At 52.3% G+C, this 25,210-nt stretch overlaps 2 protein-coding genes and 1 long non-coding RNA gene across 7 annotated transcripts; 2 read left to right on the forward strand and 1 right to left on the reverse strand.

Moving 5' to 3' along the window:
- Positions 1 to 12: 12 nt before the first annotated feature.
- FSD1 (fibronectin type III and SPRY domain containing 1) lies at positions 13 to 11,387 on the forward strand. 3 transcript variants are annotated; one of them, XM_032628258.1, is made up of 13 exons: positions 13 to 190; positions 1,196 to 1,291; positions 1,458 to 1,589; positions 2,363 to 2,464; positions 3,157 to 3,179; positions 3,350 to 3,471; positions 3,998 to 4,207; positions 7,326 to 7,424; positions 8,235 to 8,394; positions 8,749 to 8,828; positions 9,817 to 10,068; positions 10,172 to 10,260; positions 10,359 to 10,666. In XM_032628258.1, exons 1-13 carry the CDS (start codon positions 176 to 178, stop codon positions 10,467 to 10,469), a joined length of 1,491 nt encoding a protein of 496 aa, XP_032484149.1. In that variant the 5' UTR covers positions 13 to 175; the 3' UTR covers positions 10,470 to 10,666. The 3 variants fall into 3 exon arrangements, with proteins under 3 accessions (XP_032484149.1, XP_032484150.1, XP_032484151.1); XM_032628259.1 differs by lacking the exon at positions 10,359 to 10,666 and adding an exon at positions 11,237 to 11,387 and having other exon boundaries at positions 52 to 190; positions 10,172 to 10,285; XM_032628260.1 differs by lacking the exon at positions 9,817 to 10,068 and having other exon boundaries at positions 52 to 190; positions 10,359 to 10,650.
- STAP2 (signal transducing adaptor family member 2) lies at positions 10,991 to 20,700 on the reverse strand. Of its 2 annotated transcripts, none has more exons than XM_032628262.1 (13): positions 20,501 to 20,700; positions 16,794 to 16,865; positions 16,532 to 16,654; positions 14,892 to 14,948; positions 14,292 to 14,392; positions 13,676 to 13,810; positions 13,252 to 13,321; positions 13,063 to 13,165; positions 12,872 to 12,937; positions 11,740 to 11,895; positions 11,561 to 11,653; positions 11,404 to 11,484; positions 10,991 to 11,149 (listed from the first exon to the last, which is right to left on the reverse strand). In XM_032628262.1, exons 1-13 carry the CDS (start codon positions 20,600 to 20,602, stop codon positions 11,007 to 11,009), a joined length of 1,302 nt encoding a protein of 433 aa, XP_032484153.1. In that variant the 5' UTR covers positions 20,603 to 20,700; the 3' UTR covers positions 10,991 to 11,006. The 2 variants fall into 2 exon arrangements, with proteins under 2 accessions (XP_032484153.1, XP_032484154.1); XM_032628263.1 differs by having other exon boundaries at positions 11,019 to 11,241.
- On the forward strand, positions 14,269 to 24,562 carry LOC116751861. Of its 2 annotated transcripts, none has more exons than XR_004349358.1 (4): positions 14,269 to 14,374; positions 18,106 to 18,175; positions 19,814 to 19,913; positions 24,441 to 24,562. It is a non-coding gene; the product is annotated as an uncharacterized LOC116751861 (long non-coding RNA). The 2 variants fall into 2 exon arrangements; XR_004349357.1 differs by lacking the exon at positions 24,441 to 24,562 and adding an exon at positions 23,378 to 23,477.
- The last annotated feature ends 648 nt before the right edge of the window (positions 24,563 to 25,210 follow it).

Consider the following 25,210-nt stretch of genomic DNA (forward strand, 5'->3'; position numbering starts at 1 on the left):
CAGTGATGGAGCGCTGACTGGGGGCGCGGCGGCGGCGGCGGCGGCGGCGGCGGCGGCGGCCGCGGCGGCGAGGGCTCGGCGGGCTATTGGCTACCGGCAGCGGCAAAGGCAGCTTGGGGACTAGAAGAGCGAGTGAGACCCGCAGCCCTGGCCGGGGACGACCTGGGCTGCAGCCATGGAGGACCAGAGGGTAAGACCGGGGCGGGGCGGGGCGGGGCGGGGCCCGCGGCGGGGTTAGACAAGAGGAGGGGACCAGGTGATGCCGCAGCTACCTCCCTGCCCCCCCGCCCCAGCTGCTCTGCGGACGAAGCCCCACCCCCACCGCAACCGCGCCCGGATCTAGCCCCGATTCTAGACTCAGCCCCCCCCACAACTCTCGCCACGACCCCACATCATCTTGGCCTGGGTTCGGGCACATCCCCTCCATGTCCCCCTCGCCCTCCCAGTACCCCAGACCCAGCCTTGACTCCATCTCCCACGCCTTCCACCCGGATTGCGGACCAGGTGTCCCGGCCCCCGCCCCGCCCCGCCTCGGAGGACGCCCCGCCAGCTCAGCACTGGTGACCCCATCAATCCCGCGACCCCAGGAAAAGCACCCGTCGGAGCCCTGGGTTAGGGATACAGGCCCCAGCAGCATCCCCCCACGCGGCCTCCTTCCCTCCCGTATCCCCTCTTCCAGGCCTCCTTGCCTTTCTCCACTTACCTGGTGGTCTCTCTAACCCTTCCTCAGGTACCTCCTTTCTCCTTGCTAATCCCTTTTCCCAGCGTATCCCCTTCCCCAGATGAGCCCATGTTCTGCAGGCCTCCTTTTCCTCTGGGGTTTCTTTCCCGAAGCTAGTCCCTCGCCCTGGATCATGCCCTGCCCTCAGGATATAGGTATCTGGTTGAAGGCTTTGTGCTCAGGCAGACCTAACTGGGGCCCAGGGTCTGTCCCTTCCTGAGAAGCTCTCTCAGAGCCTCAGTTTCCTCCCCTGTGAAATGGGCACGCATAGGCCGCCTAATGTCTGCCCGCTTCCTGAGAGATGTAGGGCCCGAGCTCCGCCCAGGGCCTGCTCTTGGTGGATGCCCAAGCTCATTGGCACCGTGGCCCCCGCATCTCCTCCCTGGATGCCTGGAGGACAGAATGGGGAGTCTCAAGTCGGGGAGCCCGGCCAGGCTGAGGGGCTTACCTGTGTGCGCGCTTCCCTGGGGGCAGGAGGCTCTGCGGAAGATCATCACGACACTGGCTGTGAAAAACGAAGAGATTCAGAGTTTCATCTACTCCCTCAAGCAGATGCTGTTGAACGTGGAGGTGAGGAAGTCACCCCCCCAGGAGGGAGGGAGGGGCAGCCATACGAGCTAATCTGCTGATGTCCATGGGACTCGTGGGCCTGGCTGCCACGGCCAGGCCTGTTTCCCCATCTGAGCACCGGCTTTGACAATCCTAGCCCTTCTGACCCCACAATGTCTCTCCAAAGGCGAACTCGGCCAAGGTGCAGGAGGACCTGGAAGCCGAGTTCCAGTCCCTCTTCTCCCTCCTGGAGGAGCTGAAGGAGGGCATGCTCATGAAAATAAAGCAAGACCGTGCCAGCCGCGCCTACGAGCTGCAGGTGTGTGTGTGGGAGGGGGGGCGGGCCGGGGGGCGGTGCTCTCCTGGAACCCCGCCCAGACGCCATCCCCCATCCCACCCCTCGCACTCAGCAGAGCCCAGCTGGCCTAAGCATCTTCGTCCAAACCTGCCCCTCCTCCTGTGCCCCTTCCCAGAGATGTCCCCAAGTGTCCCCGGTGTCCAGAGCCGGACCCTCTAGCGGTGTCGGCCACACCTTCTCTTTTTTCCTGGGGTCTTCCCAGCCTCCTCCCTGGCCATGACCTATTAATGTCCCACCCACCTGCTCTCCTTCTTAATCCCCTCTCCCATCCACCCCTCCTCTCCACGGCTGCAGCCCCACCCGTACATCTGGCTTTTCCTCCCCACCTGTCCTCACCCAGGGCTTCCAATTTCTCAGCCCTTCCCACTGGTGCCCCAGATCTGAGGGCATCACCCCTTGCCAAACACCCCCCTGTGAGTCTCCTGGGGTCTCAGATTCCAAGCTGGGGTCACTGGCGGTTGCACCAGAACCTCCTGGGCAACTCCTAACACCCCAGATTCCCATCCCTGGGGGATGTGGAGCCCTGGGCTTAGATGTGGCCTGGGCATGTGCATTTCTAAGGAAGGGATCCCCAGGTGGTTCTGATGCCCTGCCTGCAGAGGGCCAGCCTCCCTCTCCCACCTGCAGTTGGAGAAGGGCAAGGTACCCTGCATCCGGAAGGCGGTGGGGAGCCCTGGGAGGGCTTGAGGCAGTGGAGTAAGGTGTCTCTTCTCTCGGTGCCATGGCACCTGCAGAACCAGCTGGCTGCCTGCACGCGAGCTCTGGAGAGCTCTGAGGAGCTTCTGGAGACGGCCAACCAGACCCTGCAGGCCACGGACCGCGAGGACTTTCCTCAGGTATGTGCCTCGGAAGCGACTGGTAGGGCTGCCAGATAAAATACAGGAGCCCGAGATACATTTGCGTTTCAGATCAACTACGAGTAATTTTTTAGTATAAGTATGGCCCATGCAATATTTAGTCTAAGTACATCCCAAAGATCACATGGGACATACGCTAAAAAGAACAATTCATCATGGTTGATCTGAAATTCAAATTTAAGAACAAATAAATTTTTTAGTATATCTCATGCAAATGTTTAGTATAAATATTTCCCAAGTGTTGCATGGGACATATTTACACAAAAATACATATTCATTCTTTATCTGAAATTCAGATTTAACAACGAATAATTTTTTAGTCATATGTCACGTGCAATATTTAGTATAAGTGTGTCTGAAATATTGGATGGGACCTACTTATACTAGAAAATCATTTCCTGTTTATCTGAAATGCAAACTTAACTGGGCATCCTATAAAATTTTTATTTGCTAAATCAGCCAACTGTATGTACTGGGTACTGGGTGGAAGGTGCGGGTGGGAGCCTGTCTTCGCCCCCTGTCCCTTCGGGGCTCAGCCAAGGTTTTCTGCCCCAGTGTCGGGGCACTTTGCCACATAGATGCCTGGCTGGGCCTCAGTCTTCCTGTCTGTATACTGGCTTTCTGACTCAGTCAACACAATTCTTTGGATTTTATTCTGTCCCTCTTTCTAGGCTGCCAAGCAAATCAAAGATGGGTAAGATGCTGGGCCCTGGCTCCCACCCCATTGCCCCACCCCTGTTGTGAAGGTGGGAATGCCCAGGTGAGGGTCCCTTGGCCCAGAGCACTGGACAGGAAGAAGGGGGAGGGGTTCCCCTACACACACCTCGGAGGACTAGGCCTGGGCGTCCACCTCCTTCCCTGCAGGGTGACGATGGCCCCCGCCTTCCGGCTGTCATTGAAAGCCAAGGTCAGCGACAACATGAGTCACCTCATGGTGGACTTTGCACAGGAGCGGAGAATGCTACAGGCACTCACATTCCTGCCTGGTGAGAGGGGAACTTGCTGGAGGGCCAAGATTGCAGGGAAATGGCCCAGGAGTCTGGGGGGCCTTGAGACAAGGCCTAGAGCAGGGCTGACAGCCATTTGTGGAAACCCCAGAAGGCCCCGCCCTGGGATGGAGCCCTGAGAAGTCCCACCCCACGGTAGATGGAGCCATGAGTAAGCCCCACCCTGTGACAGAGCCCTGAAGAAGCCCCACCCACCAGGGGTGGAGTCCCATGGAGGCCACACCCCCAATTGGTCGTGTTCTGGAAATGTTCTTCGTCTGGATGGCGGAATCCAGAGAAGGCCCAGCCATTTGTTGGTTAAACCCTGAGAAAGCTCTTCCCTACCCTCCACCCTTTGAGGAGGTTCCACCCCCAGGCCCCACAACCCAGAGGGGCCCCGTCCCTAATCCTGGGATCCAGAGGACACCCCGCCCCCAAGAAGGTCTATTATGTGGGTGGGGTTACAGCAAGGCCTGCCCCTGCAGGCACAGCACCCTGACACCCCTCTCTGCTCTGTCCTGGGCAGTGCCTAGTGCCCCTGTGATCGACCTGGCCGAGTCCCTGGTGGCCGACAACTGTGTAACCTTGGTGTGGCGCATGCCAGACGAGGACAACAAGATTGACCACTACGTGCTGGAGTATCGGCGGACCAACTTTGAGGGCCCGCCCCGCCTCAAAGAGGACCAGCCCTGGATGGTCATCGAGGGCATCCAGCAGACAGAATACACCCTGACCGGTAAGGGCAGCTCACCCTTCCCCATCCGTCAACCTGGGGCTCATGGACGATCCTCAAGGCACGTGGGGTGTGAGAGCAGCTGGGCTGGACCGGTGGGGAGTAGCAGAAATAACAATAATGAAAACTATACTGGTGACAGCCACTGTACCACGTGTTGAGGGCTTACTATGCACTAAGCCTTTTACCCACCTGTAATGGGCGTGCTTATTATCACCATTTTACAGATGGAGGAACTGAGTGAGGTACGGGCCGAGAGGGCCTCCTCCATCCCTGTCTTATCTCTATGATCCAGCATTCGTTCATTCATTCATTCATTTTGACTTGATGTCTGCAGGGTACCAAGCACCATCCTTGGAGTAGTGGGGGAGCAAAGTGGGTGAAAATCCCTCCTCTGGTGGACTGGTGTTTGGGGGGGCTACCCTCCCAGGATTTGGGGATTTCCTTGGCAGTTATAAGAGAGCAGAAAGCCTGGGGGAATCCGTCCAGCTGGTAGGGGAGGGTCTGATGGAAGATAAAATTAGGGGTCCCTAATGAGTTAAGAAGCCGTCCTGAGCCAAGGGAAACCCTCAGGGGCGGGGAGAGTCTCGCTGACAAGATAACTGTCACCACTGCTCTTGGGCTGTAATCAGCATGCATGGTTAATAATAAGCATGCTAATTGCGGGAAAGAAAAGCCAGCAACTTGCGAGAGGGCCTGAGAAACTCTTGGCTTATCCTTTGCATGGGAATCAAAATAAACACATCCCATTGTTTCCCCCAATCTTTTTTTATTGTGGTAAAACACACATAACATAAAATTCACCATCTATCTCCAGAACTTTTCATCTTGCAAAACTGAAACTCTGTCCCCATTAGCTTTGTTTGTTTGTTTTAACTTTTTGGCCGCACCACACGGCTTGCAGGATCCTAGTTCCCCGACCAGGGATCGAACCCGCACCCTCGGCAATGAAAGCTGAGTCCTAACTGCTGGACCACCAGGGAAGTCCCCCTGTCCCCATCAGACACTAACTGCCATTCCCTTCCCCGCAGCCCCTGGCACCCACCATTCTACTTCCAGTTCTTATGATTGTTACTACTCTAAGTACCTAATATAGGTGGAATCACACAGTATGTCTGGCTTATGTCACTGAGCATCACGTCCTCAAGGTTCATCCACGTGGTACCCTGTGCGTCAGAATGTCCTTCCTTTTTTAAGGCTGAATGATAGTCCCTTGTGTGGCTATACCCAGCTTTCTCTAGTAGTGGCAGCTTACGTAACTAGAACTCAATACCAGAACCAGAAAGTTGACACGGGTACCTTCTGCAGTGTTGATTCGCTTTTCACCAGTTTTACACGCACTCATTCGTGTGTGCCTGTGTAATCCCATGTGCAATTTTATCCCATGTGTAAATCTGTGTAATCACCACCATCATCAAGATGTAGATCTTCTCCATCACAGGCTTCTGGATGCATCCTCTTTACCTCTCTGGCCTTTTCCAGAATCCATAGGGCAGGGACTTGAATCCCTCAAAAGACCTGCGATATTCAAGATAATGATGAATTTGCTGACCTATGTAAATAACCTATGTGGTTATTTGCAGTCCACCTACTCTCTCGTTGATTGTTTGAAAGACAGGAAGGTTTGGGTTGAGTTTATAACTTATATTCCTTGACCCATCTCATCCTCATGGGAACCCTGCTTAGTGTGTTGGGGATATGATCGTTGGGTTGCAGAGTAGGAAACTGAGGCACGCACTGTCAAAAGTCAGATGGGTTCGTGATTCTGAAACCAAGCCTCCTGGGTGGTAGGTAGTCTTAGCTCTGGGGCAGTAGATGGCGCTGCTGAGCAAACCACCTTACTCTCAGAAAAGGGGCTCCAAGGGAGGGTGAGGCAGTCTGGGTGGGCACCTGGAGGAGGTTAACAGCCAGGCTGAGGCCCAAAAGAGAAGTGGGGGAGAACAGACTTCCAGGCAGAAGAACAGCCTGATCAAGGGCTCAGAGGCCAGAACACTGAGCCTTAGTGCCTGGAACTAGTTAAGTTTGCAGAGGGAACCACAATTGTAGGGAGAGGGGAGAGGAGGAACGGGGACTTTACCCTGAGGGCAAGGGGGTCTATGGGAGATTTCAGAGCAGGGGGTACTAAGTGTTGTTTGGGATGCCCAGAGAATGGGCACCCTGTGAGGAATGCCCAGGAGGCAGCTGGACATGTGGTCTGAGCTAAAGGTTGGGCTGTGAGTGCTGTGGGTGGAGAGACGGTGTCTGAAGGGTGAGAAGGGGACAGTCAGCAGAGTGAGGTGAGCAGGGGTTCCAGACTGAGGCACCCATACATTTGAGGGTATGGAGGAGCCTGCAAAGAAGACCAAGGGGGAGCAATCAGAGGGGGCAGCCAGGAGAGGACAATGCCATGGCTGCCAAGGAAAGAGAATGTTCCATGAAGGAAGGAGTGGTCAGCCAGGAGATCCTGAAAGATGAGGATTAACAAGGCCAAAGGAAGGAGAGGGAGTGATGCGGCTGAGAGGGGGGTGTGGACAGCTCTCCAAAGAGGTTTTGCTTGAGGGAGAAGACAGCTTGATGGTTGCTTTTATTTTGTAAGATTAGAAGAAATTAATAATATTTTTTTAAAGTATAGAAATGGAGGGTAGGATATATCCTAGTAGTATGGAAAGTCTTTAAGGAACCAGGCATGGCTAGATCCAGGGGGTTCCAGCAAATGACTCGCTCAGCTCCGTTCCTGACACTCATTGGCTCTAGGGCTGCATTCTCCAGGAGGCTTGCCGACGTGCTGGAAAATTTTCTCAAAAGGAGCTTCCTTCTAGTTGGCCAGCCCAGAGGAAAGACAGAATCTGCTCATTATAATACTAGAGTCCCAGGGCAGATTCTGATTGGCTAGTTTGGGTCATGTGCCTATCCCTGGACCAATTGGTGTGACTGAGCCATAAAGCATCCTGGCTGGCCAGTCTGGGTTGTGGGCAGAGCCAAGTGATACCCCACAGGTGAATGAGGGCAAGGATGGTTTCTCAGGGATGTCATTTATAAGACACTCCTTAGAATGAAGGGTGGTGGGATTACTGTGGGACACAGGGGCCTCTAATCTATTGCTCAAAGCGTACACAATGTTGATTCCTCTGTTGTCTCGTAGGTCTCAAGTTTGACATGAAATACATGAATTTCCGTGTGAAGGCCTGTAATAAGGCAGTTTCAGGCGAGTTCTCTGAGCCAGTGACCCTGGAGACACCAGGTGACTGGCTCCCACCCCTGCCCTGGCTGAGACACCATAACCCCTTACTCCCAGGGCCCCAGGGACTGGTGTCTGAGGAGAATCTTCTAAGCGGGATTCTATGACCCTTTTTGCCATGGTTGCCAGGAAGCTCAGCGCTCGGTCCACGATAGCTTCCTTAGCCTGAGTGTCTGGTATAAACCTGGTATTGTTCTTTGCATTTGCAGTTGATCCCATTATACCTGGATGGTTTTTAGACACACACACACACACACACACACACACACACACACTCTCTCCCTCTCTCTCTCTCTCTCTCTTTTCCAAAAAATGGCTAAGCGCGCTATAGAATTGGGAATGGGATATCAGTGCTGAAGACAGATTTGTTAGCCTCCCACAGTGACACCTTTGAATGTCCTGATAGGAAGTCCTTCTGCAATCTTGCTTAACTCTGTCATGCTATAGCCCAGCCCCTTTCCTGGGATTAATCCCCAGTGGAAGCACAGGGCAGCACAGTGGTTTGAAAATGGCTTCAGACCTGGGATACCTTTAGGCAACAAGCCCTTGGCCTTCACTCCTCTGGCTACATGTTCTGCCCTCTCCACTCTTCCCCATCTTGTCTCTTGGTGTCTTTCTGCCTGTTGTCTCTGTATCTCTCTGTCTCTGAATCTTTGTCCGTTGGTCTCTTTTGCTCTCTCTCTGTCTTAGTCTCTGTTTCTTTGTGTTTTTCTGTTCTCTGTCCCTGTCATGGTCTGTCTTGGTCACTGTCTGTCTCTCTCTGTGCCTCCGGGTTTCCCCATCTCTGTGACTCCCACATCTGCCTGGCCCCAGCGTTCATGTTCCGCCTGGATGCGTCCACATCCCACCAGAACCTGCGGGTGGATGATCTCTCCGTGGAGTGGGACGCCATGGGCGGGAAGGTGCAGGATATCAAAGCTCGCGAGAAAGATGGCAAGGGGCGGACGGCGTCTCCCGTCAACTCCCCAGCCAGGTAGCCTGCCCTCTCCCCTCCCTGAGTCTCTGGTGGAGGAGATCAAGCTGGACATGGACACACAAAGTCCAGTGTGCTCAAGGCTGGGGTGGAGGGAGGGATGTGGAGCTGGGGGGACCCAAAGTGTGAATGAAGGGAGAGGAGACTTTGAAATGGGTTTTGATGGTTGAATAGGAGTTTTCCAGATGAGGAAGGTCACTGGTGTGTTCTGACATGAGAGGCCCTGTGTATGAAAAGAACCACAGACAGTCAAGGAATGATGAAAAGTTCCTGGTGGCTGGGGTGGACCAGGGAAGCCCTCCGATGGGAGAGGTGAGTTCTGAATTGAGACTTCCCCTTCCCTGTCGCCCACAGAGGTACTCCATCTCCCAAGAGGATGCCCTCAGGTCGTGGGGGACGGGATCGCTTCACAGCTGAGTCCTACACGGTGCTGGGTAAGGAGGAGGGTAGATGGGAGGAGAGAGTACTCTGGGCAGGGCCCTGATGGGGGGTGGTGGGAGAGAATTCCTTTGGCTGGGGAAACTGAGGCAGCTATCAACAAAGCTTCTGTAGGAATGGTCCCAATAATGTGTTATTGTGACACTGGAGGAATGGGAAGATTTGGGGCTGAGGGATTAATGGGGGGAATCAGAGCTTATGGATGTTCTGGACTGGGGAGTGGCTGGGCAGGAGCTTAAGAGGGGATTTCCTGGGGTCTGTGGAGTAGCTGAGACTCGGGGAGTAGCTGAGCCTCGGGGAGTAGCTGGAAAGAACAGTTGCCTGTGGAGCAACCAGGTTTGTGGAGGAGCTGAAGCAAGACAGGGGCTCGGGGAAGTGGCTTAGGGTGAGTGGAGGAGCCAGAGAGAGTGGCTGAGTCTGAGAAGTGGAGAGAATGGCTAGGATGAGAGGAGCGGTTAGCACCACAGGACTGATTGGATCCTGTGGAGGAGAAGCTGGAGTCCAAGGACGACCTGGAGTTCAGGGGAATCACCACTGTCCAGAAGAAAAGCTTGAAAAAGAAGCCAGGGTAAATGAGGAAGCCAGTGTGGTTTGTACTTTGTGGCAGGTGGCGGTGGGGAGGGCACAAATTTAGGGAGTAGCTGGTTTCTGGGGATGAGTGAGGAGAAAAGCTACCGTCTGGTGGGGCAAGAGTGTGCGGAGAAGCTGCAGCTCAGGAGTAGCTGGATCGGGGAGTAGCTGAGGTGGCAAGAATCTGGATCCGGGGTCCGGGGAGGATGTGGACTCAGGGAGTAGCTGAGATCTAGTTGAGGCTTGGAGAAGATCCGGACTTAACGAATATCTAGGGACGCCTGGAGTATCTGGAAGGAACAGCTGAGGACCGAGCAGTATCTGGAGGGAATAGCTGGGCTCTGGTTGCCCCTTTGTGAAAGGGCACCTGGGACCCGATTCTACCCAGTCCCCCCTGCCCGCTCCGCCCCACAGGGGACACGCTGATTGATGGCGGGGAGCATTACTGGGAGGTGCGCTACGAGCCGGACAGCAAGGCTTTTGGCTTGGGGGTGGCCTACCGCAGCCTGGGTCGCTTCGAGCAGCTGGGCAAGACAGCCGCGTCCTGGTGCGTGTACGTCAACAACTGGCTGCAGGTCAGCTTCACTGCCAAGCACGCCAACAAGGCCAAGGTGCTGGACACCCCCGTGCCTGACTGCCTGGGCGTGCACTGCGACTTCCACCAAGGTGACCCCGAGCCCCCGCTGATCTCTCCGGCCACCCCTGTCCACCGTCTCTCTGGCCAAACCCCTCTTACCGGTCCCCCTGTCCCTCTTGCCCTCCACCCCAGGCCTCCTGTCCTTCTACAACGCCCGCACCAAACAGCTGCTGCACACCTTCAAGGCCAAGTTCACACAGCCACTGCTGCCGGCTTTCACGGTGAGGCCTCCTCCGCGGCCCAGGGGTAAGAGCGGGCGTGGCGTGAGGGCTGGCTTCACGACTGAGGTCTCTGTGTCCCCCCCGACGCCGTCCCCCAGGTGTGGTGTGGCAGCTTCCACGTGACGGCAGGCCTACAGGTCCCCAGCTCTGTGCGCTGCCTGCAGAAGCGGGGCAGTGCTACCAGCAGCTCCAACACCAGCCTCACCTAGGCCTCAGGACGGCCCCTCAGCTGGGCTGATTTCGGGGGGGGGACGCCTCCAGGCCTCGGCTGTTTCAGCTGGGCACCTTCCTCTCACTTGCTGCTTGGAGCCTTAACTCCTGATGGGGGGTCACCAGTGAGGAGCGGGCACGGGGGCGGGCCCTCCTCCCCACCTCACCTCCTAATAAAGGTCAAACACTGGCCAGGCGGTGCTGCTGGTATTATTTTCGGGGCTGGGTGGCACTGGGTGTGCCTGGCCCTCTCTGGACCTCAGCTTTCTTGGCTGTAAAGTGGGCTTTTCTTGGGAATTGCCTGGTGGGCCAGTGGTCAGGACTCAGAGCTGTCACTGCTGAGGCCCGGGTTCGATCCCTGGTCGGGGAACTCAGATCCCATGAGCTGTGAGGCACAGCCCCCCCCAAAAGGCTTTTCTTGAGGGTCAGGAGGCAGGTTTTGCTGAGCTAAGGACCACTGTGGGCAGTCATCTGAGGGACCCCGCACTGCCCCACCCAGCCAAGCCAAACACGCAGGTCCTGGGGTCACTTGAGCTTTAATTCTGGGAGGAGGGATCTGCCTGACAGATGCGCCACACTTGGAGATTGGCCCGCTGGTCCCCTGTGCACTCGGCTGCGTGCTGCAGCGCCAGTCTCCTCTGCAGTTTCCCTTTCAGCTCTGCTGTCACATCTGCCAGCCCTGGGAGTGGGGAGAGGGCTGGTCCCTGAGGCTTCAGCGGCACCAGGGATTCCCCAGTCCAGGCTGTTCTCTCTTATATCCACCCAGGACTGCTGCAGAATTTTCGGGGCCCAGCATAAAATGAAAAATGTGTTCAATGGACGTGAGGAATTTCAAGATGGACACAGCAGAGCATTAAACCAAGCGTGGAGGTCACCCATGTGTGACTACACGGGTCCCCCGCTTGTGAAGCCCACCCTGCATTGACCCCTTACCTGTGGTCGGGGAGGAGAAAGCCTGCGCTGAGCTGACTGCCAGCTTCCTGGCCAGGCCACTGTTGAGGCCTTTTTTGGGCTCTGGTGGAGAAGGTAGATGAAGGCTGAGGCTGGCTCTTGGCTGGATGGGAAAGGGGCTGGGAAGAGGGACCCCTACCTGACTTGGGCACAATGGGTGGCTTTGGAGGCTTTGCCTGAAACATGGCCAACTTCCTGGGCTTCGGGACAACTGGTCGACTAGGGGAAGGCACTGCGTGGACAGAGATGTGGCATGTCACATCCAGTCGTTAGCCCACTCCTCATTTCCAACTCTCATCCACCCCGGCCGCCACCCACCGTCCCCGTTCACGTAGTTGGCAGCTGGGTCATCTCCAATGGGGATCACATAGTCCTCATCCTGGTTCAGTAGTGGGGGCAGCTTGTCCTGGCTGGACACAGGCGTGATGGCCGAGGGAGGCAGCTGCTTAGGGCCACCCCTAGGGGGTGCAGGACCTGGTGGGAAACTGTGGTCACTGTCAGGGCCCACGTGGTGCAGAGACACCTCAGGATGACGATGTATGTGCACACCTCGTTGCATGCATGTGTCCCTGTGCGTGTGTGTGCACGTGCCCGTTCATGAGTCTGTGTCCCTGTGTAGCGTATACATGGACACTGGGTGAATTTGCGGAAGTTGAATATATGCAAAGGGTTTATACACGTGTGTGCACGACATCGCATGGATGCTAAGGTATGTGCTTGGTCGCTTGTCTATATTAGTGTGTACACTAATCTAGTGTATGTGTAAAAGTCTGAATTTGTGCTCTTGAGTGGGTATGTCTGCATTTGTGTGTACGTACGTGATTGTGACGTGAGGTATGTATATGTGTGCTACATGGGACTGGAACTGTATGACACCTGTATTCATGCATGTGTGCGGCTACTATCTACATAGGAGCTTCTGATTATGCAGGTGGACACACACAGGTTTGTGTTCATGAGTGTGGCATGTATGTATGTGTATGTATACTTGGGCCCATCATGCACGTGGGGTCCGAAGCGTCTGACCAGCCCAGGGAGAACTATACCGCTCACTCCACAGAACTTTCCAGTCTCTTCTTGCTTCGTAATCGGGACTACCTCCCACCCTGATTTCCCATCTCTACCTACTGAAATTCTTGGGGACCTTCAGCAAACAGCCCCTCCTCCAGGAAGACTCCCCTCTACTCTAACCTGCCTCCTCTTCTCCCAGCTCTAGGTGCCGCGCCTTCCCCCACACCCTCCAGCCCCAGGTTTGACTCCTCAGGGCTGGGGCTGTCTGTGCCCAGCCATGCCCGCCCCCTCCATAATCTGGAAGCCCCTAGAGAGCAAGGTCTGGGTAATTTCTCGGCCCCTGCAACTCTGGGTAGAAGATTGGGCACAGGTGGCGCCATGAGGTTCCTAGGTCTTTCCCCACTCTGCCCCAGTGGCGACCGCGGGGACAGGGCATCACCTGGGCCGGGGGCCGAGGGCGCCACCCACACACTCTCGCCATTCTCTTTATCCGTCTCCGCGTAGCCTGGAACAGAGAGGGCGGCCTGGAGGAGGCACGGTGGCTAGGGGCTGACCCAAGGGTGTCCGGGTCGGGGAGGGGGCGGGAGAGGCGTGGACTGGGCCCCCAGAATTCCCTGAGGCTGCACCAACCAATCACTTTCTCGTAGTCATCGTCCAGCAGGAAGGGCATCAGCTTCTTATTGGAGTGCGACACGAAATAGTTGACCACTGCGTCGAGCGAGGTGCAGGAGAACTGGGGTCAGATAGGGGACGTTATCAGGGCTGGCGGGGAAGGGGAGCAGACCTTTGCAATTCCCGAGACCCGGGCCCAGCGCTCACCGGCTCCTCCACGTCGATCACGTACTTGGGGCCTTCGCGCTTCACTCTGTAGTGCCGGACCACCGGCGTCCTGCAAGGGCAGGGGCGAGTGAGTGGCCTGGGTGAGGACAAAAAAATGGCCTGCCCCTCGTCCGGGCCCCGCCACCATGGAGGGCCCAACCCCGACTTGCTCCCCTGCACACTGACCACGCCACATCCTGGCGTGGGTCTCTGCAGGGGACCAGGCTCTCGAAAGACTCCACCTCCTAGAAAGACCCTGCGCCTGGTCCTGGCATAGCCCCCCAGTAGGACCGTCCTGTATGGATTCCATCCCGGGAGGCCCCGCCCCCGGCTCCACATTCTGCCTGGGCCCGCCCCTATATATGACCACACCCCCCACACCCGACGCCCCTCCCACCCCGGCGCCGGGGCCACGCATGCGCACCCGTTGAGCGTCTGGAGCGTGCTGACCGACACTCCGCCCGCGCCGTCCCCGCTGGGCCGGAGCAGCAGGTTCCCGCACTCGGGGTGGCGCTCCAGGAGCAGCTGAGCCTCCAGCCGGCTCACTTTCAGGAAACACCTAGGGCGGGCTGCGTCACTCACCAGGACAGGCCCCGCCCCCAGAGACACAGCCACGCCCTCCCCACGTAACCCCGCCCCTGGGCACCCAGCCTTGCCCTCCCGTCCACGACCTGGCTCCTGGAGACCCTGCCTTGCCCGACCCCAGGCCCAGGCTCTGCCTCCGGAGGCTCAGGCTATCCTGCGGGCACACAGGCCAACACTCAGAGACCCATACCCGCCTCCCAGGCACCTATACCCTCTCCTGGAAAACTTGTCCCGCCCCCAGGCACCTAGGCTCGCCCATGGAGATCCAGGCCCGCCCCCAGAGAGCTAGACCCGCCCCAAACACCCAGTAGGGCTCCCAGCTGTGAGACCTAATCCCCGCCCCTGCCCGGATGCAGTCTTACGCTCAAGACCCAACGCCTGGAGACCCCACTCACTGCCCTCTCCGGCTCCATGCTGTCCAGCCCGCCACCATCCTGGAGACCCTCGGCACTTACGAGGGCATCTCGAGCGCACGTCGTGCCTCTTCTTTGGCCAGGACCTCGGCCATCATGTACAGGTGTCCGGGCAGCAGGTTCAGGTTAGACGGGACACGGAGCTGAGGGGGGCATTGGGGCGTCAGGGAATGGGAGGCTGTGACTATGTCACAGAGGGGCAAACTGAGGCCAGAGTGCGGATACAGCCAGGATGGGAACCCAGCTCTGGGGGCTCCAGAGCCACCTGACACCTCAGGGGCAAAGAGGGTGTAGAGAGGACTTCGGTGATGAGGAGGACAGAGCAAATGCTAGCATGTAGGGTCTCAAACTCAACGGCCTGCAGGGGGCAGACTGGGAACAAATGAGTAACCTAGAAATCAGGAATGTTTACTAACACTCCTGCTTTTTAAGTGATAGCAGCTGTCTTAAATTTATAGCACTTTGTTGGCAAAACAAAAGACGTTTATGGGCTACATCTGGCTGATAGGCCGCCAGTTTGTGACCAGTTTGCTATACTGGAGAGGTTTGTTTGGGGAATGAAGGTTGGAAATTAAAAAGAGGATTTCCGAGCAGGCCTAGTGGGGAATGGGGGAGAGAGGGGCCGAGGACGACCACTCTTACCTCCACCACCGTCAGGATGAAGCCTTTCCACATCTCCCGAGACTCCAGACTCTCTACCTAGGGAGGGAAAGAAAAAGATTTTGTGTCGATGAGCGTCGGTCTAGTCATCTGTGAAATGGGAGTGAGGAATAAGAGTTCCTGTGTCCAAGGGCTGTTTTGAAGATTAAATGAGCTTGAACAGGTTAATTTAGAATGATGTCTGAATATAAGTTCTTAGTAATGTGGGGTACTGTTATTCTTTAATGTTATTACATCAACATTTAAAAAAAACATAAGTCAGATCATGTATCTCCTATGCTTGAAACCCTCCCTTGACTCCTACCTCCCTCAGGGTAGAAGCCCAGGTCCTCCTGGTCACCCACAGGCCCTGTACAACCTGCCCCTTTCCCCCCCCACCCTCATTCCCTCCCTCTCTCCCCCTCTTTCACTCTGCTCCAGCCACAGGGGCTTTTTATATATATATATATATATATATATATATATATATATATATATATATATCTCACATCTTCTTTATCCATTCATCTGTCAATGGACATTTATGTTGCTTCCGTGTCTCGGCTATTGTAAATAGTGCTGCAGTGAACATTGGGGTGCATGTATCTTTTCAAATTATTGTTTTCTCCCGATATATGCCCAGGAGTGGGATTGCAGGATCATATGGTAGTTCTATTTTTAGTTGTTTAAGGAACCTCCATACTGTTCTCCATAGTGGCTGCACCAATTTACATTCCCACCAACAGTGTTAGGAGGGTTCCCTTTTCTCCACACCCTCTCCAGCATTTATTATTTGTAGACTTTTTGATGATGGCCGTTCTTTCTGGTGTGAGGTGGTACCTCACTGTAGTTTTGATTTCCTTTTCTCTAATAATTAGCGATGTTGAGCATCTTATCATGTGCTTCTTGGCCATCTGTATGTCTTATTTGGAGGAAGGTCTGTTTAGATCTTCTGCCACTTTTTGATTCGGTTGTATTTTTTTTTTTTTTTGATATTGAGCTGTATGAGCTGTTTGTATATTTTGGAGATTAATCCCTTGTCAGCCACATAGTTTGCAAATATTTTCTCTTATTCTGTAGGTTGTCTTTTCATTTTGTTTATGGTTTCCTTTGCTGTGCAAAATCTTTTAAGTTTAATTAGGTCCCATTTGTTTATTTTTGTTTCCATTACTCTAGGAGGTGGATCCAAAACGATATTGCTGCAATTTATGTCAAAGAGTGTTCTGCGTACGTTTTCCTCCAGGAGTTTTACAGTATCCAGTCTTAAATTTAGGTCTTTAGTCTATTTCGAGTTTATTTTTGGGTATGGTGTTAGCGAATGTTCTAAGCGCAGGGATTTTTAATTGTCTTGGTCACTGCCTTGACACTAGAAGAGTGTCTGGTACGCAGTAGGTGCTCAGTAATGTTAGCTGAAAGATTGGATGATGGCAGTGATGGTCTTTGTGGATCAGATCTTGTTCTGGGCACTTTACATATATTATCCCACTTTTCAGTTGAGGAAACTGAGGCCCAGAGAGGTTAAGTGACTTGCCCAGTGTCACCAACCCAGTGGTAAACTTTTTGTGACTCCATGCTACTATGTGTTAATGGTGGGTGTGACAAGAAGGAAGGGTCTCCTACCAGCCCCACCTTAAGACACCTACCTTGAACTTGATCTCCTGGTTCTGCAGGACCAAGCAGAAGTGGGTGCCATGGTCATGGGAGCTCCCCCGGGGAGCTTCATCTGTGAGCTTCACAAACATTCCTAGGTCTAGCTTCTCCATGTGCTGGGGGCACAGTAGACAGGGTCTGAGCACCAGGCCTGTGGCCCCTCAGGCCCCCTGTCTTAGACATACCATCCACGTCCTCTGCTTGGTCCCTGGGGTCAAGGTGGGCCAATTCTTGAGCCTTCATTTCCATCCTTACCTGAGAGTCCCGATTGCTACTGTAGAAATAGAGAGTCAGGCCCTGGAGGCCTGCCCAGAACTTCTTGTAATCCTGTGGACCAGAGTTGGAGAAAGAGAAGGAGGTGAGGTGGCGAGGCTGGGTACCTCCATCATCACCTACCTCAGGACGTTTGCACTGGCTGTTCTCTCTGCCTGAACACTCTTCTCCCAGATCTTTACGTAGTTTCATTCATCACCTGCTTTGGGTCTGTGAACCAGTGTTGCCTTCTAGGGGAGGCCCTCCTCATCCATGGCCCGGCTTCTGGGGATCTGTTACTCTCAGAAAGGACCAAAGGGAACCTACAGGGGTAGGAGCTTTAGGAGTAATTTGTGCTAACTCACTTTATGGTTTTCCATGCATCCACCCACTCATCCATCTGTTCCACCCTCCCATCCTTCCACCCTTCCATTCACCCATACATACATATAGCCCCCTGTCCCCTTATCCACCCTGTAAATATTAACATCTCCTAGGTGCCAGGCACTGGGCTAGGTGCTCAGTCTACAGTCAGAATTTCACAAGGCTCTGGACACTAGAAGGTCTGCAGATTCAGGATTTCCCCCTCAGGATTCTGAATTCCAAATGTCCTAGCTCTCTGGAGGCTGAAGGGGCTGATACAAATCAGATTATAAGATTCTAGAATTTGTTTTTCACCAAATATTCCCTGAGCACCTACTCTGCGCTCAGCTCTGTTGCAGGCAAAATAATAAATGGGGCATGGCTTCTTTTTCTAAATAGATGATGTTTCGGGAATTCCCTGGCAGTCCAGTGGTTAGGACTCCATGCTTTCACTGCAGGGGGTACAGGTTCCATCCCTGGGGGTGAGGGGTGGTGGTGGGGACTAAGATCCCGCAAGCTGCATGGTGCGGCCAAATAAAATAAAATAATGATGTTTTAGAAAGATAGAGAAAGCATAGATACTTAAATCCTCCAAAGAAGAGAAATTAACACCCTCAGGGAGGGATAGATCCTGGACCAAGAGATCACAGAGGAGGAGAGAAGCCCTCCAACTGGGAAATCGGGGAAGACTTCCTGAAACAGGAGGTACTTTAATTAGTCCATAATGATAATGAGGGTAGCTCTTATATTGACAGCGATCAAGCATCCATCAATCCACCTATCAATTCATCCATCTGCCTACCCATCCATTCATCCAGCCGCACATCCATCCATTCATCCTTTTTATCAACTTATGTACTCACCCACACATCCATCCACCTGCCGACAAGCATACCTCATTTTATTGCACTTCACAGATATTCTTTTTTTTTTTCTTTTTTACAAATTGAAGATTTCTGGCTACCCTGCTTTGAAGAAGTCTTTCGGCGCCATTTTTCCAACAGCGTTGTTTTAAAATTAAGGTACGTACATTGTTTTTTTAAGATAGAATGCTATTTCGCACTTAATAGAGTACAGTCTAGTGTAAACATAAATTTTATAGGCGCTGGGAAGCCAAAAAATTCATATGACTCACTTGATTGCAATATTCGCTTTATTGTGGGACTTCCCTGGTGGTCTAGTGGTGGGACTCGGTGCTCCCATTGCAGGGGGCCTGGGTTCAATCCTTGGATGGGGAACTAGGTCCTGCATGCCACAACTAAGAGTTTGCATGCTGCACCTGAGAAGCCCTCCTGCCGCAGCTGAGGATCCCACATGCTGCAACTAAGACCTGGCAGCAGCCAAAATAAATAAATACATACATACATAAATACGTAAATACATACATAAATAAATAATATATATTTGCTTTATTGTGGTGGTCTGGAACCAAACCTGCAGTGTCTCCGAAGTATAGCTCTATGTATCCATCCATTCACCTATCTGTCCCTCCACCCAGTCACCCATCTGTCCATCCATAGGTACATACTACATATATACATTTTACATTTATTGAAGACCTACTATGCGCCAGGCACTGGGAATACAGCAGTAAGTGATTAAACTCACATGGTCAGACCTACTTTGTCATGCACCAGCTATGTGCCATCCATTGCACATTGTTCAAGCTATCTGTGCCTCAGTTTCCCCATCTATAAAATGGCAATAATAATGGTGCCTGCCTGGGACTTCCCTGGCAGTCTAGTGGTTAAGACTCCGGGCTTCCACTGCAGCGGGCACAGATTCGATCCCTGGTCCAGGAACTAAGATCCCACATGACTCTTGGCATGGCCAAAAAAAAAAAAAAAGGTACCTGCCTCAGAGACTGCTGTGAGAATTGGGTGAATTAATACATGCAAAGCGCTGAGTCAGATCCTTGGCATGTTAAGAGTTATCCCTTGGGACTTCCCTGGTGGTGCAGTGGTTAAGAATCTGCCTGCCAATGCAGGGGACACGGGTTCGAGCCCTGGTCCGGGAAGATCCCACATGCCATGGAGCAACTAAGTGCGTGTGCCACAACTACTGAGCCTGCGCTCTTAGCCCACAAGCCACAACTACTGAGCCCGTGTGCCACAACTACTGAAGCCCGCTGCGCATAGAGCCCGTGCTCCGCAACAAGAGAAGCCACCACAATGAGAAGCCCGCGCACCGCAACAAAGAGTAGCCCCCACTTCCCGCAACTAGAGAAAGCCCGCGCGCAGCAACGAAGACCCAACGCAGCCAAAAATAAATTAAAAAAAAAAAAAAGAGATATCCCTCTTCTGTAACCATGCCTATGGCCTTGTCAACCCATTTTATTTTTTTCGTTTTAATTTTAATTTTATGTTTTTGGCCTCACCGTGTGGCCTGTGGGATCTTATTTCCCCAACCAGGGATAGAACCTGCGCCCCCTACAGCGGAAGTGTGGGATCTTGACCATTGAACGACCAAGGGAGTCCTTTTTTTTTTCTCTCTCTCCATTTTATAATAGGGAAAACCGAGGCACAAAGATGCAGAGTCACTTGTACATGGCGTGGGAGTCAGGACCGCGCGGAGCAGGGATGTGAACTTGGGTCTCATCCTCTGGGGCCCTCGTGCTCTTTCTTAACCCCTGAGATCTCCTGCCTCTGGATGCTTTCTAGGCTGGGGAGGATTTGGATGTGTGGAGGCTGAAGGACTGGAGGAGGAAACTGCCAGGGCAAAGGCAGAGAAAAGCCTGGTTGGTTTGCGTCCTGGTAGGAGGTGAGTATGCAGATGAGGAGGGGGATGGGCCTTAGTGGGAACCAGGCTGGGCTTTATTCTGAGAAGGACACACACACACACACACACACACACACACATTGGGCCCCTGGCCAGTATCTGGTTCTGTGGGACGTAGTCCCCATTAATTCTCACTGTCCCTCCTCACAATCGGTACTGACTTTGAGCCCTGGATCTGAAGTTCACAGAGTTAGCTCAGGGCCGGGGGTGGGGGGGTGGGGGGGGGGGGGAGGTGTGGGAATCAGAAGACTCCCCATTTCCTGGAGTAAAGTCGCTGATCCTGTTTGTATCCGAGAGAGACATAAAGAGACCAAGACAGAAAGAGATGGAGCCAGGCAGGGAGAAATACAGAGAAAGAGAAAGAGAAAGAGCTCAGGTCAGAATCAGAGACACAGAGAGAGACAGAGACAGACAGACAGAGGGACGTAACCTTTCCCAGCCCCCAGTCCATGCCCCGCCCCGCCCAGCACCCACCGCATTATCCTGGGCCAGCTGCGGAGGTCAAGGCTCAGAGAGGTGCTGCACCTGCCTAGGCCACCCAGCAGCGCCAGCTCCCTGGCCCGTCTTACCCGGTCTCGGGGTCCCTTCTTCTCCAGGAAGCTCTCGTGGTAGTGTGAGGGCAGGCTGCTCTTGGGCTTGGGAACCCGGGGTGGCCTCAGGGCCAAGGCCATGGCGGGCCGGGTCTTTGGCCTGGCCTCTCCCTCCAGTGGGTGCCCCAGCTGAGCCAGGAAGCAGAGAAACAGGTTCCAGGGGAATTTCCTCTCTTCTGTCAGCTCCCGAGCTCCCTCCCCTGCCAGGGCTGGATGGGGGCTGGGCCTGGGCAGGTCCCGATATCTTAGGGAAATCCCCTCCTCTCTGGTGCCCCAAAGAGGTCAGGGAGGCCTGGCTGGAGTAAGGGAACAGAGGAGAGAGCTGCTGGGAGCTGTCAGTGCCAGGGCACCAGGAAGGGGGCCTGCCTAAGCAAAGGCCTGGAAGGGAGAGAACGGAGTCTGGTGCCAGAGTGGTGAGGGGGTGAGACCAGAGAGTGATACAATGTCCAGGAAGCCCATTAGGCCACCTGGTCGTTAGAACAATCTTGTTTGTATCTATCAAAAATCTTGCAGGGATTTTGACAGGAATAGCACTAAACCTGTATATCAGTTGAGGGAGACTTGACATCTTTTATGTCCTGTGTTGAGTCTTCCAACCCACAGACATGGTCTTTCTCTTCCTTCCTTCCTTCCTCCCTCCCACCTTCTCTCTCTTTTTCTTTCTTTCTTTCTTTCTTTCTTCCTTCCTTCCTTAGTAATTATAAACACCATTGTACTTTTAGTTCCAGTTTTCACGTTCATTGCTAGCATACAGACATGCCATTGATTTTTGTGTGCTGATCTCTTATCCTATAACCTTGCTGAACTAACCCACTTCTTAGTTCAAGGGGCATTTTTGGTAGATTTCTTGTGATTTTGTACACAGGCCATCATGTCATCTGCAAATAGGGTTAGTTGCATGTCTTCCACCTTTCCAATCTGTATGCCTTTTATATCCTTTTCGTGTCTTATTGTGCTGGCTAGCAATTCCAGGACTCTGTTGAATAAGAGTGGTGAGGGTGGACATCTTTGCCTTGTTCCCAGTCTTAAGGGGAAAAGTGGGATTTCCCGGGCAGTCCAGTGGTTCAGACTCCATGCTTCCACTGCAGAGGGCACGGGTTCAATCCCTGGTCAGGGAACTAAGATCCCACATGCCACATGGCGTGGCAAAAGAAAAAAAAGTGTTCTGTCTTTCACCATTAAGCACAATGTTAACTGAAGTTTTGTAGACGTGCTTCTCCAAGTTGAGGTAGTTTCCCCTCTGTTCCTAGTTTGCTGAGAGTTTTTATTATGAGTGGGTGTTGAATTCTGTCAAATGCTTTTTCTGCATGAATGGATACGTTCTTATGATGTTTCTTCTTTAGCTTGTGTGTTAGTTTTCTGTGGTCGATATAATAAATTATCACAAATTTAAAGGCTTAAAACAACACAAATGTATTATCTTACAGCTCTGTAGGTTAGGAGTCCTACGTGGATCTCACAAAGCTAAAATCAGGGTGTTGGCAGGGCTGTTTTCCTTTCTGAAGGCTCAAAGAATGAATCTATTTCCTTGCCTCTTCCAGCTTCTAGAAGCTTTCCTCATTCCTTCCTCCATCCACAAAGCCAGCAACTGTGGGTAGGAACCTCACATCATATCACTCTGAATTTCTTCCATAGTTATCTCTTCCTGACTCTCTTCCATTTTTAAGGATCCCTGTTATTACATTGGGCTCAGCAGATAGTCCAGGATCATCTCTTTATTTTATTTTTATTTTTTAAAATTAATTAATTTAGGCTGCGCCAGGTCTCAGTTGCGGCACGTGGGATCTTTTGTTGTGGTGGGCGGGCTTCTTAGTTGCGGCATGCATGCGGGATACAGTTCCCTGACCAGGGATTGAACCCTGGGCCCCCTGCATTGGGAGTGTGGAGCCCTACCCACTGGACCACCAGGGAAGTCCCAGGATCATCTCTTTATTTTAAAGTCAGTTGATTAGCAACTGTACTTCCATCTGCAACCTTAAATCCCCTTTGCCATGTAACATAAATATTCACAGGCTCTGGGGATTCAGACATGGACACCTTCAGGGAACCATTATTCCACCCACCACAGTCTCTTAAATATGGTGGAAAACACTGACTGAATTTGGCATACTGAACCAGCCTTGCACCCCTGGAATAAACTTCACTTGGTCATGATGTATATAATTCTTTTTATGTATCGCTGAATTCTATTTATTAATATTTTGGTAAGGATTTTTGTGTTTGGATTCATGAGGTATATCCTGTAGTTTTCTTTCTTTGTACTCTTCTTATCTGGTTTTGGTGTCAGGGAGATGCTAGCTTCATAAAATGACTTGGGGAGACTTCCCCGGTGGTCCAGTGGTTAAGACTTTGCCTTCTAATGCAGGGGATGCAGGTTTGATCCTTGATCAGGGAGCTAAGATCCCATATGCCTCGCGGCCAAAAAAACAAAACATAAAACTGAAGCAATATTGTAACAAATTCAATAAAGACTTTAAAAATAGTCCACATCAAAAAGGTCTTTAAAAAAAATGAATTGGGAAATATTCCCTCTTCAATTTTCTGGAAGAGAATATGTAAAATAGTATTAATTTGTCTTTGAACCTTCATAGAATTCTCCATCTGGGCCTGGAGATTTCTTTTTTGGGACTTTTTTTTTTCTCCCAAGCAAATGAATACTTTTATTAGCATGGTAAAAAATATTTTTTTAAACACATAGGGTAAAAAACATTTTTTTTAAACACATAGGGTTTTGACCTCAAATACTTGCCAGGTCTGCTACAGAAATTAACGTGTAGCTAAAGAATTTATGAATCTTGAAGATACCTAGTTCCTTTTTGGGGACTTTTAAAATTACAAATTCAATTTCTTTCATAGTTATAAGGCTGCCTGGACTTTATACGCATAGCAAAGAATAGCCTTTGGAATCTGCTCAAGAACTGTGTGGTCTGGGCAACCTCTTCATCTGAACTGTCTGGTAATGTTGATTATACTATCTGCCATATAGGGGTGCTGTAAATGGTTAATAAGGTCACAGCAGTTAGGTTATTTATGGTTTTTTAAAAAATATATATTTATTTATTTATTTTTGGCTGTGTTGGGTCTTTGTTGCTGCGCACGGGCTTTCTCTACTTGTGGCGAGCAGGGGCTACTCTTCCTTTCTGTGCCCGGGCTTCTCATTGAGGTGGCTTCTCTTGTTTCAGAGCATGGGCTCTAGGAGCACAGGCTCAGTAGTTATGCCTTGTGGGCTCCAGAGCTCAGACTCAGTAGTCGTGGCACACGGGCCTAGTTTCTCTGCGGCATGTGGGATCTTCTAGGCTCAGGGCTTGGACCTATGCCCCCTGCACTGGCCGGCGGATTCTTAACCGCTGCACCACCAGGGAAGTCCACACAGCAGTTAGTTTTAATTTTATTTATCAAAGGCAATGGGGAGGGAGGTGGTCATAGTTGTATTTTATAAAGATCTCTCTGGGGCCAGCCAGGGTGAGAGATGGACAGGGTGTGGGTGAGTGTGGAGGCCTGAGTCCCTAGGAAATGATCCAGATGGGAGAGGCTCGAGATCCAGCCCTGGGCTTTATAAGAGAGCCAAAGAGAAAGTAGGCAAGGGTATGGGGGAATAAACGGGCCAGTTTGAGCTCTGCTGAGTCTAAGGGGCTGGGGAATGCATAGTTGATGGCTAGCTCCTGGGTGGGTGGTGAGATGACTCCAAAAGGAGGTTTGGACTGGACACAAAGTGAGTGTTAATGAAATTTAACTATCAAGTTAAGAAGAAGAAAAAAGGGAATTTTATTTGAGCCAAACTGAGGATTATAACAGAGGAAGCAGATTCTCAGAAAGTGCTGAGAGCTGTTCTGCCTGTTAGAAGCTGAAGGCACAGTCATATACATTTTATTTATTTATTTATTTGTTTGTTTGTTTATTTACGCTGCGGGATCTTTAGTTCCCCAACCAGGGTGCGAACGCGCCCTCTCTGCAGTGGAAGCATGGAGTCTTAACCACTGGACCGCCTTGAGACAAAGGATCATACATCGAAATGACATACTGATATTCTACATAAAGTTCACCAAGCATAGATAGTCCAGGTAAGCCCGTAAAAAGGGAGGAGCGGGCTTCCCTGGTGGCGCAGTGGTTGAGAGTCCGCCTGCCGATGCAGGGGACACGGGTTCGTGCCCCGGTCCGGGAAGATCCCACATGCCGCGGAGCGGCTGGGCCCGTGGGCCATGGCCATTGAGCCTGCGCGTCCGCAGCCTGTGCTCCGCAACGGGAGAGACCACAACAGTGAGAGGCCCGCGTACCGCAAAAAAAAAAAAAAAAAAAAAGGAGGAGCAAATCATCCTGATCCCCTACAGAGCTGGGAAAGAACACTATTCTTTTAAGAAGTTACATTTACTGTTGAGTAGGCATTCCCATCTTCCCATGTTTGAGGATCACTGGTTAATGTGTAATGCAGATTGGGGAGAGAGGGAGGAAGGAGGTCCAAACAAACAGAGAATTTTGTTTACTTTTTCTTGTCCTGCCTTAAAATACAAATTTTATTTCATCATGAGTAATAATAATCATTCACATTGCCTAGCTCTTACTCTTTGTCAAGCCCTGGTCTTTAACAACTCTGAAGTAGGAATTATTATCCCCAGGAGGCAACAGGGAGGTGGAGACACTTGGCCAAAGTCACAGAGCTGGGAAGTGGTGGCACAGGATTTGGAGCCAGGT

This window comes from Phocoena sinus, chromosome 3 (assembly GCF_008692025.1).
Source record: "Phocoena sinus isolate mPhoSin1 chromosome 3, mPhoSin1.pri, whole genome shotgun sequence".
Taxonomy (NCBI): Eukaryota; Metazoa; Chordata; class Mammalia; order Artiodactyla; family Phocoenidae; genus Phocoena; species Phocoena sinus.

Bases quoted from the DNA above. Each gene is read 5' to 3' on its own strand.
- FSD1 (XM_032628258.1), top strand. The intron at 1,590-2,362 runs GTGTGTGTGTGG...TGGCACCTGCAG, and splicing joins GCCGCGCCTACGAGCTGCAG to AACCAGCTGGCTGCCTGCAC. The intron at 4,208-7,325 runs GTAAGGGCAGCT...GTTGTCTCGTAG, and splicing joins GACAGAATACACCCTGACCG to GTCTCAAGTTTGACATGAAA.
- STAP2 (XM_032628262.1), bottom strand. From the start codon at position 20,602: ATGGCCTTGGCCCTGAGGCCACCCCGGGTTCCCAAGCCCAAGAGCAGC. The intron at 16,866-20,500 runs GTAAGACGGGCC...TCTGGTCCACAG, and splicing joins AGAAGGGACCCCGAGACCGG to GATTACAAGAAGTTCTGGGC. The intron at 11,485-11,560 runs GTAGGGGTCCCT...CTTCTCCACCAG, and splicing joins ACCCATTGTGCCCAAGTCAG to AGCCCAAAAAAGGCCTCAAC.